The sequence below is a fragment of the Cyprinus carpio genome, unplaced genomic scaffold (genome assembly GCF_018340385.1).
Source record: "Cyprinus carpio isolate SPL01 unplaced genomic scaffold, ASM1834038v1 S000006675, whole genome shotgun sequence".
NCBI lineage: Eukaryota > Metazoa > Chordata > Actinopteri > Cypriniformes > Cyprinidae > Cyprinus > Cyprinus carpio.
The window spans coordinates 106,801-118,805 of record NW_024879293.1 but is presented as its reverse complement, the minus strand read 5'-3'; the positions used below and the strand labels follow the sequence as shown (position 1 = coordinate 118,805).

General features: G+C 41.4%; 1 protein-coding gene across 1 annotated transcript; it reads left to right on the top strand.

Annotated features, from left to right (window-relative positions):
- The first annotated feature begins 237 nt into the window (after positions 1 to 237).
- On the top strand, positions 238 to 8,221 carry LOC109074024 (gastrula zinc finger protein XlCGF49.1-like). Its single transcript, XM_042755361.1, has 2 exons — positions 238 to 297; positions 6,707 to 8,221. The coding sequence occupies exon 2, from the start codon at positions 6,922 to 6,924 to the stop codon at positions 7,414 to 7,416; it is 495 nt and encodes a 164-aa protein (XP_042611295.1). The 5' UTR covers positions 238 to 297; positions 6,707 to 6,921; the 3' UTR covers positions 7,417 to 8,221.
- The last annotated feature ends 3,784 nt before the right edge of the window (positions 8,222 to 12,005 follow it).

Here is a 12,005-nt window from a genome sequence, read left to right as displayed (position 1 = left end):
GCACACAGAGATCTACTTTTAATTTATTTTACAATCTCTTAATAATTTTCATTTAAACAGGATAATTGTCCAAACACAGAAAAACTCCTGCTGAAGTTTATTACACGACTATTATTAAGATGGCATTTATTAAAGAGGAGAGTGAAGACATGAAGACTGAAGAAACATTCAGAGTCAAACATGAAGATTCTGAGACACACACTGTTATAAAGATGGAGTTTATTAAAGAGGAGAGTGAAGAGATGAAGATAGAAGAGACATTCAGAGTCAAACATGAAGATACTGAGGAACAAACAGGTTAGTTTTCATTCTCAAACCTGAACTCAGTTTGATTTGATCCTTATTAAAATGTACAGCTCTACAGAAACCAGGAAAAATAATACAGAAGTAGCCCAAACAAAACAGTCATTGAGTGTAACAGTAAACCCAGTATGTACTGCTTAATTAAAAACAATAAAAAAAGTTTATTTCTATCACTTATTTATGCAACAGTTTCCACAGATTTCTTGATTTTAATTGATTCTCATTTTTAAGAACTGATATCCATTCTTAAATCCTGCCTATATTTTGGTCTAGATGCTGTTTTCAGTTGTTACTCTTGAAATTAAGGATTACAGATTTTGCCCGTTTTGTGCTGTGACAGACCACTGTTGCCGCCTCAGATCAAGCAAAGCGCACGTGAACAATCATCACTTCTGCTTTACTACTGATTAACTCTAGAAGGAAGACTGACTAAATAGATACACAAAATAAACATGAATGAACATCAGACTGGATGCTGAAAACACCTGTAGTAGGGCTGTGCAAAAAATCGAATACGATTTTCTTAGAGCATTTTTAGAGCATTTTTAGGTCGCTTCAACCCGCGGACATGAAAAAACAACCACAGACTTGGCAACACTGGTTGGCATTTACTACACAGAGCCGTAATTCACTGGACAATCTACACAAAAATCGATTTTAAAATCGCAGCCGATTCTTTCTCGATTTTGAAAGCGATTTTGTGTAGCTTGTCGGTGGACTACGGCTCTGTGTAGTAAATGCCGCTCCACCTGAACCAGTGTTGCCAAGTCTGCGGTTGTTTTTCATGTCCGCGGGTTGAAGCGACCCCAATACCAATAACGTGATATTTAGCCCCTAAAATGTGAATATTACCAGGGAAGTTATATTTTAACCCCGGGATGCAATTTTTTTCGGGGAACCTCCTGGAAACGCGATTGGGCTAGTTTTGGACTAGTTTTGAGAAGCAACTGGGCAGGATTTGTTGTGAAAACCTGGCAACCCTGATCTTAACGCACGTGCTGGAGATATACTACTAATTACAGGAGCGTCTTTACTGAAGAGATGCGCATGAAAATCGTATTCGATTTTTTGCACAGCCCTAACCTGTAGGCTGTAACTTACAGAAATCCATTTCATGTATAATGTAATCAGTCAATCAGTGTTTGTACTGTAGAAAGACATCAATAAAACAATATGACACATAATATTACATTTACCTCATTAAAGTCATTCAGTGACCATAACTGGGATATCAACAAAAGATATCCAAGATGGCGGCGCGTCCACATGCAGCGGCTTCTCTCTGTCCCGACAGAACGGTGTTTTCGTGTTTTTTGTCTTGTGAGTCGCAGTGTTTTTGTACGTCGTCATCGCGTCTACCTGTCTTTAAGCGCGCATACAGTCGTGAGTTTCTGCTGGATGTGAGTTTCCGCATTTTTAGAGTTAAACTCCGCGCACGCGGAACAACTGCGAGATCTTGGACTGCTCCGGAGGCCTACATCATCACCGACCCCCACTGCTGCATCTCGCCCACAGCAGAGGCGCCACAAGCGGCGTGAGAGGAAGCAGAAGAGGGGTAAGCGCGGCGGGGGCTATCCCACACAAGCCATCTATCCCCACCATCGTACTGGCTAACGTATGCTCTTTGGACAATAAACTGGACTTTATCCGATTACTACGTTCAACTCAAAGGACTATAAGAGACTGTTGTGTTTTTGTGTTCATGGAAACATGGCTCAGCGACAGCGTTCCGGACTGCGCCATTCAGCTCGACCAGCTGACGTGCTATCGAGCAGACAGAGCTCTCGTCGCGGGAGGAAAAACCCGTGGCGGCGGGCTTTGTGTTTTACATCAATGACGCGTGGTGCCGCGATGCTGTTGTGATCTGCAAACACTGCTCACCCCTGGTGGAGTTTATGATTATTAAGTGCCGGCCGTTCTATCTGCCGAGGGAATATACTGCCATACTGCTCGTTTCGGTTTACATTACCCCGAACAACAGCAACAGCAACAGGAACGACGCACTTAATGAACTCTAACAGCACATTAGTGAACAGCAGACAGCCCACCCTGATGCTTTTCTCATCATAGCTGGGGATTTCAACCATGCTGACTTAAAGAGTGTGTTTCCAAAAATACACCAACACTTTAACTTCCCAACAAGAGGTAATAACATTTTAGACTTTGTTTACACCACACAGAGAGGAGCTTACAAAGCCCTCCCCCTCCCCCACCTTGGTGCCTCAGACCACATCACTGTCATGCTAATGCCTGCATACAGACCGCTCGTTAAAGTCGGCAAACCAGTTCAGAAACAGATTCAAGTGTGGCCGGAAGGGTCGTCTGACGCTCTTCAAAACTGCTTTGATACAACTGACTGGAATATGTTTAAGCAGGCTGCCACTTACAATAAAACCACTGACCTCCAGGAGTACTCAGAGACTGTCACTGCCTACATCAACAAGTGTATTGAGGATGTAACGGTCACAAAAACCATCACTGTCCGGGCCAACCAGAAGCCGTGGGTGACAGGGGAGTTCTACAGACTCCTGGAGACGCGGAATGCTGCCTTCAGAGCTGGAGATGAGGTGGGCCTGAAGCCTATCCCGCGGCATTAGAGAGGCTAAGAGACAGTACTCCAGGAGGACAGCCCATCAATTCAGTGACAGCAGAGACACTCGGAGCCTGTGGCAGGGGATACAGACCATTACGGACTACAAGCCCCCACAGCGGACCTGTGACAGCAACATCTCTCTGCTGAACGAGCTGAACACCTTCGCTCGCTTTGAGGCACAGAACCAGCAACCCACTGCACAGAAGACTCCACCTCCTCCCAGTGACCAGGTGATGATGCTGACCCACATGCTTCAAAGCTACCACCATCATTCCAGTCCCGAAGAAGCCATCTCCATCCTGCTTCAATGACTACCATCCTGTTGCACTTACTCCCATCCTCATGAAGTGCTTTGAACGGCTAGTCATGCACCACATCAAGTCTGCCCTCACCCCCTCCCTAGACCCATTCCAGTTTGCATATAGGTCCAACCGATCGACCGATGATGCCATCTCAACTGCCCTCCACTCAGCACTCACACATCTAGAGAAAAAACAACTCATACGTCAGAATGCTGTTCATAGACTTCAGTTCAGCATTCAAAACAATCATCCCTCAACAGCTCATTCACAAACTGGTCGAGCCGGGGCTCAACACTTCGCTGTGCAACTGGCTGTTGGACTTTCTGACTGGAAGATCTCAGGCAGTACGTGTCGGCAGCAACACATCCAGCACCATCACACTGAACACTGGGGCCCCCCCAAGGATGTGTGCTGAGCCCCCTCCTTGTCACTCTGCTGACACACGACTGCACACTGTCACTCAACTCCAACCTCTTCATTAAGTTTGCGGATGACACGACTGTGGTGGGTCTCATTAGAAACAGAGATGAGACAAACTACAGGAGCGAGGTGAGCTGCCTGGCCGGGTGGTGCAGTGACAACAATCTCTCTCTGAACGTGGAGAAGACGAAAAAGATTGTTGTTGACTTCAGGATAGCACACACTCAGCATGTTCCTCTGACCATCAACAGTGCGACTGTGGAGAGAGTGAGCAGCACCAAGTTCCTGGGTGTGCACATCACAGAGGACCTCTCCTGGACCGACAACACCGCAGCAGCACTGGCCAAGAAATCACAGCAGCGTCTCTACTTCCTCCTCAAACTGAGGAGAGCCAGAGCCCCACCCCCCCATCATGTGCACCTTCTACAGAGGCACCATAGAGAGCATTCTAACGAGCTGCATCACTGTGTGGTATGGCGCCTGCAACACGTCCTGCCGGAAGACTCTGCAACGCATAGTGAGAGCAGCTGAGAAGATCATTGGTGTCTCTCTCCCCCCCCTCCAGGACATTTATGGAACCCGTCTCACTCGAAAAGCCCTCTGCATTGCAGGTGATCCCACCCACCCTTCACACAGCTTCTTCAGTCTGCTGCCATCAGGGAGGAGACTGCGGAGTCTCCAGGCCAGGACCAGCAGACTGAAGGACAGCTTCATCCATCAGGCTGTCAGGAAGCTGAACTCGCTCCCGAACTCGGACCCCGTCCCTCTTCTGCCCCAGGCACCACTGAACTATGACCACCCCCCAGATCACACATCTCCAGGTCCTTCCACCCCACCCTCCCTCTAACATACGATGACATGCACCAGTTACTTTGTGCAGCATTGGTCTGCTCACTACCTCATTCACCATGAAACTGACGTCATTCTACCACCTCATCAGTCAGTTTAAATAAAATAACCGCTCTTGAGCCCTTTGTCACTTTAATCAGACTGAATAAGCTTTTTTTTATGCACTAAAAATCTTTTTATCTGCACTGTTTGTTCACTGGTTTGCACTCTATCTGCCATGTGCCTTGCACTGCTTTTATTTAACCTTATTTTTATTTTATTTTTTCTATTATGTCTTTTTTTTACATTCCCTTATTGTATAGTTTTATCTTAAATTTTATATTTTATCTAGATTTTTAGGCTCTACTGTTAGTGTTATCTGTATGCACCGGGGGTCTGAGAGTAACACAATTTCGATTCTCTGTATATGAACTGCACATGTGGAAGAATTGACAATAAAGCAGACTTGACTTGACTTGACTTGATAAACTCAATAGCCACCAAGAAAAATAAGAAGGAAGATTGGCTAAATAGATGCACCATATATATATATATAAAGAAGAGTTGAGAACAGAAATTGAAGACCTTTAACTGAATCCAGTCTGTTTAAAGGCATCAGTATCAAGGGCATATGACATCTTGTCTAGTAATTGCACCTCTGCTTTGGACTGAAGGATGTTTGAGAAAAAGACACTGGACAAACCATTGAAGAGAATGACTGGGCTGTTGGAGGTGATAATATGTACCCTAAATATACTTCCCTTGGAATCCATGAGCTTAACTTAAAAATTTATTTTATGATATATCTTACAAAAAGATGTTTATCAATGCTACTGTTTCAAGTGTAAAAAAGATAAAGGTACATCCGTTCATTGTTTTTGGTACTGTGACAAAATGTTGCCATATTGTAAGAAAATACATAGGCTAATGAAAGATCTTCTTGAACTAAACTTTGATATCACCCCAGCTTTGTATTTATTGAATCTTAATCTGAACAGTCTGTTTAAAAAAAGATGCAATACTGTTATTTATTGTTCTGGAATATTTAGCTTAAAGGGGTCATATGATGCTGTTAAAATTAACATTATTTTGTGTATTTGGTGTAATGAAATGTGTTTATGCAGTTTAAGGTAAAAAATAAAAAACACATTATTTTCCATATAATGTACATTATAGCTTCTCCTCTATGCCCCGCCTTCTGAAACGCATCTATTTTTACAAAGCTCATCGGTCTGAAAAGCAAAGTATGCTGTGATTGGCCAGCTATTCAGTGCATTGTGATTGGCTGAATGCCTCAAGCCTTTTACGGAAATGTTACACCCCTTAATAGAGATCAAAAGAGAGGTCAAGCCATTTCAGTATCATTTCCCTCAGGAATTGGGGGAGCGGGGTAGAACCTTAAGCTTTCTCGGGTAATCCAACGATTCACAGATTCTTACGTCTTCCTCTGTTTTCTAGGTCATCCAATTTAGCTTGAACCTGAGTTACCCTTTTTGTCAAAGCAGAAAGTTCACCTTCATTGGCCTGCAGAGCATCCTCTGTGGTAGAGATTCTGTTTTCAGCTTCCATTAAGCGGGATTCACTCAAGGACACTCTTTGTCATAAGTTGGGATAAGTCTTGTAAACACCAGAAACAGAGGTCGATATAGTATCGAGACGACTTTCGATAGTGTCAAAAACGACCATCGATGTTCCCCAATCGGGTACTAAGTGCTCGTATTTAGTTTAAAACTGGGTCAGTTTGTTCTGTTGAAGATGAGGACATTTCTGCTTCTTTTTCTGTGATCGTGAGGTTGCAACAAGTGGAAGGTCCTTTAGATCTTGAGTCTCAGACAAGTTAGTCGTGTGTTGAGCTTTTTAATTAGGAGATTCTTTAACTTAAATCAAAGAGGGTAGCAATTTATTAAGCAATTAGGAGCGGAGCCACAGTTTAGGTGGCCATCTTCTCCAGTGTCCACGAGTGCCCCGGCAATATGTATTTTTTGATATTTTATACACGGGATGCCAAATTCAGTTCTCATCCACAGCCCTGCAGAGTTTAGCTCCAACTCCAACTAAACACACCTGAATCAAGGTCTTCATCACTTGAGATCTAAAGCTAGGTGTGTTGGAGCTGAACTCTGCGGGACTGTGACCCTCAACAAGCTGAGTTTGACAACCCTGTTTTAGACATGAAAGGCAGATTGTAGCCATTATTGATTTCTGTTCTACTGTTGCTTCTAAATGGATGTTAACTTGTATTCGTCTCTTTTCACCCTAGACCTGAAAGAAGAGAGTGAAGAACTTAAAGAAATACAAGATAAAGATCAGTACAAAAAACACCATGAATTCATAACTGGACAAAAATCATTTAGTTGCTCACAGACAGCAAAGACTTCCTCACAAAAAAGAGCTTGAAAGATTAGATCTAGAAGTCATTTCACCTGCCAACAGTGTGGAAAGAGTTTCAGCCATCAAGGAAAACTTAAAGTCCATATGAGAATTCACACTGGAGAGAAGCCTTTCACCTGCCAACAGTGTGGAAAGAGTTTCAATGAACATGGAAACCTTAAAGTCCACATGAGGATTCACACAGAGGAAAAGCCTTTCACCTGCTCTCAATGTGGAAAGAGTTTTACTCATAAAAGCACTTTTAATGCCCACATGACTATTCACACTGGAGAGAAGCCTTACACCTGCAAACTGTGTGGGAATAATTTTGTTGGAAAAGGAAGTTTTAACATGCACATAAGGATTCACACTGGAGAGAAGCCTTACACATGCCCTCAGTGTGGAAAGAGTTTCACTCAACAAGGAAACTTTAACAGGCACAAGAGAATTCACACTGGAGAGAAGCCGTTCAAATGTAAACTGTGTGGAAACAGTTTCACACGACAAACAAGCTTTAACGGGCACATGAGAATTCACACCAGAGAGAAGATTAAACCTGTAAACTGTGTGGAAGAACATCACAACAAAACTAAATCTTAACTATCACACGAACAGTCACACTGGTGAGAAGCAGTTTACATGTGAACAGTGGAAAGAGTTTCAGGCGAAAAGCAACCATTAATAAGCACATGAGGCTTCACACTGGAGAGAGACGCTTTTACGTGTCTTCAGTGTAAAATGTGTTTCACATATCAAAAAGACCTCAAACATCATTGTGGCAGGCAGGATGGGGCCGAGAGCCGTGGGAAGGGATTGAGGCCTCGAGTTTCATGGAAGGTTCCCGCCTCCTTGCTCTGTTCCCACGACTCCCAGCCCCACCCTGCTTGCTACATGTAAATTGTCAGTATGTGATTTTGGAGCAATTCAGATACTGAAGACTTGATCAAGGCTGCGTTTCCCAAAAGCATTGTAAGCTTAAGTACATCGTAGACCCATTGAAACCAATGGAGCTACGATCAACTTAGGCTTACGATGCTTTTGGGAAACGCAGCCCAGAATTGTGATGAAACAACGCAAAGAACTGAATTTCACAAGATGCCCCGAGTCTCACACTAGATGATCATAAAACTGAGACCTGTCAATTGACACCACAAAGCCTGAGTTTAATAGTTACTCCTCTACAGATGATTTTATAAACTAGTGACTGTATAAAAAGAACTCCTCCAGCGTTGGCAACTTTAGGCAGTTAACCCAAGATAAATGGGTCTGGAAACACATTCTGAATCTCACAGGGAAAACCATAAGACAAAATTGGGATTTCCCTCACTCAAGATATAGAGCTAAAGCCAGACTCCATTTTGACCTTTTCCTTGCATGACTGGAATCCTCTCTAAGACCCACAGAGACTGTCTTTACATATAAAAAAACATCAGATCATTCCAAAACTAGGATAAAAAAAATTTTATTAATCAATTCAACAAAAAATATAAATAAAATAAACAAAAGCAAATATAAAATCAGCATCATAAACCAATACACCCACTGCACTTACACTTGGCATTAACATGCAATCACCATGATCCAATCAAGCAGATCGGATCATCAGTCAATAAGAACATGGCGCGTTTACACTTGGCAACACCAACTGACAGACAGACACAACACATACATACATACACTCAGTGGATCAGTTTGTGGTTTGTATCAATGTGTACAAGTACTTTTGTTCCGGGACAACACAAACATTTTCAAAACAGGAGAGGATGCCCATGGTGTCAACATGATGCATTAAGGGCCTTTACTCTCTCCCATTCAACCCCATGTCCTCTGGTTTGCAAACTCCCCTTAGTAAGCCCATAACCTGCATGTAGCATGTCTTCTTTTATATGAGCAACAAGGTTATCAAGTTCTGAATCAGATAAAGTGCTGTATAGACCTCTAACAGTGAAGTTTAATTTTGCCATTTGTCTGTATACCTACGTGTACACTACATGTCTAATTCACTTTGTCTGTGTTGCATTACCTATTAAAGTAGTATCTTTATATTGTCGAGGCTAGTTGGTTGGTTTGGCTAACAATGTAGCTAACGTTATACATTATCATGGAAGCACGGATAGCCTACAGCTTATCCGTTTGGTCTGAATTATATTAATGAATTAATTAAACAAGTTCATAATGCCCTTACAAAAAACAACTGCAGTATATTGAAGTACAACTGCAGTAAAACTGCAGTACAAAGCAGTATAACTGCAGTATAATTAAGCACAGCCATAGATTTGCAGTATAATGACAGTACAACTGCAGTACATTGAAGTACGACAGCAGTAAAACTACAGTAAATGTTAGTACATCTGCAGTCAAATGAAGTACAACTGTAGTTTTCCAATATAATGAAGTACTGAAATGCATGTATAAACCTAACACTCATACTACATTACTGCAGCTGTGGTACCAGTAGGCTACTACTGTACAGCAAGAAAAAGCTATGGACCACTGCTATGCAACATTTACCCTTAAGCTATCTTAAATAATAATAATAATAATAATAAAAGTTGTCTTAATCTAAATGGCATGAGACTTGGTGACACTGTGGACACTTGCTGACAATTCAATTTTTCAAATAAAATCAATAAATCAGCCACAACACAAAAATTAAGATATAGCCAATGCATAAAAGATGCAAATGGGTTGTGTACGTTTATACGGAGTTCTCAAAATTCATGGGTAAACATACACAATGTTTTTTACTATATTTGTACTAAGGATTCAACAATAAAAATTATTTTCCCAAAGCATTAATTTTCTCCTCCTCACATTTTACATTGGGATACTGTCACAATAAATCTGATTCTGATTATTTGTTAATCTCGTTATTAATTATTTTAAATAAGCAAGTACACGTGGTTTTCAATTCATGTTTATTTGTATTGCATTTTGTACATTTTATAAACATATATACTTTTCATTTGTCACATTCTGAGATTAAAACATGCAGTTAATACAAGAAATATGGTACATTTATATTGAGTTATTCTAATGAATAGATGGGTGAGCATACACAATACAGTTTTACTAAATTTGTACTAATGATTCAACCATAAACATTCTTTTCTCAAAGCATTCATTTTCTCCTCCTCCCATTGAGATACTAAAGTAAATCTGATTCTGCTTATTTTTTAATCTCTTTCATATGTGTTTGGTAGGGGCAAAATGACAAGCCCATCTAGTCTTTTTACAATTTCTATACATTAGTTTGTTACTTCAGATGGAAGTACTGCCTTGTAGCCTGCACAGAATGTGACATTAAGTATGTGAGAATCCATGCAAACATACTCTGTTCGCTTTTTGTGAAAGGCTTGAATTTGATTTGTTAACCTTACCAGTAAAACTGGTTGTTTGGGGGTGGCCTGTGTTTGAACAACAATGATGTGTTCAATTTTTGCAACCTGTTGCCCAGTGGTTACCAAGGAATTACATCTGGAGTATTTTGAGTCATACTGATCAGTGGAGTAGAGTGTCCCATCACAAACAAACCTCTGAAATTAGGTGGCTTGATTTTGTTCTGTATGAATTCCAGAATCCTGTAGTAGGATGTGCTGAGACATTGGTAGCTCCTTCACCTGACCATGACCAAAATTGCAGCTACTGACCTGTGCAACGTTTTTGCACAAGGAATAACCCCGAAGTGCTGATGAAATGTATTCATGAGCCTTGTCGATGTTCACATGTGAAATATGTGAACTAGTTAGCAGATAAACGGCAAAGGCTAGTAGCATCCAGTGGTAGAAATACGGGATTAAACCCACCAGTATAAACGGAGAGATTAAAAGAAATGTTCCTTTCCATTTTTGCCGTTCTTTTACAGATCGTGGCAGATGGGTTATCTTGCTAGGTGGCCGGACTGATTTCAAACATTTGTCTATCTCTTTCAAGACACTTGGATTTTTGACGTTTACTTCTGGCACTTTGTTGTCAAACCACAAGCCTGTTATTTGGCGCACTACTCCAAGAAGTACACTATGTAAATAGTCTGGAACAAAACTTTCTGCCATGTCAAAACACTGTAATGTGGTCAAAAGACTTTAACCACCATTGACTGGGTTATTTACAGAGGCCAGTTCTGCATCATGGACCATGCCCTCGTGTGTTCTCAGACTAGGAGTGGGTACTGAGAGTGGGTAGACCCTGGTAAACCCATCACCCTTTTCCACTCTCTCTCCAGAATGAGTGCAAAAATTACAGCCATGTGCCCCATTAAACTGGTTGATATTTTGCACTGGAGCCCTTGCAACAGAGTCAACTGTGCATAGAATCGCAGCAACTTTTGAACATTCATAAGTTTTTGTCACAGTGTTGTGCCACACGACACCTTCAGATTCTAAAGATCTGCACTCTTCAATGAATGGTTTTAGAAAGCTTTCCATTTTTGGCTTGGTTTGCCCAAACCATAGTGCACCAACAAAAACAAATTTTTCTCGCTCAGAAGGAGGGACTTTCTTAAACATACACTGAATTGGCCACATTGAATAGCTTGAAGAGTTAAACACTGGGACACCATCTGTATTCCATGTCAAAGATATATTGCCCTGGTCTGTCAGCATTGTAATTCTCTTATACAGTGTACCATCACTGATAGCTTGGATGCAATCAGAGTTGTTTTTCTTTGATAGTTTCTCATTAAGGTTGTGATTTTCAAAAAGATTTTTAATTTCATTTCTCAAGGGGGTGTACATCAAATAATAGCCTTTACTCAGATGTTCTGATACTTTGCATTCTGTATCACACATTGGACATGGTACACTCTCAACATCTAGTATGCCAATGTAAGCTCCACAGTCAGGATTCAGACAATAGTGATGTAACTGCCAGCTGGTTGTGTCAAAAGCACGCTTGAACAGGTAGTTGGTGGAGGGTAAACTATTTTCAGGGAGAAGCATCTGCAGCAGATGCAGTAAATCTTGACTAGTGTTGTAGTACTCTAGACCGGTCTCGAGACCACTTTTTGATGGTCTCAGTCTCGTCTCGGACTCGACCGCATTTGTACTCGGTCTTGTCTCGGTCTCAAGACATTGAGGACTCAGGATTTTTTTTCAAGACCAGTCAAGACCATAACTGTGGAAATATCACTAAATTGCCAGTATATGTTGTTTAATTTTTTTGTTAACATCCTTGCTTTTATTGGATGTAAA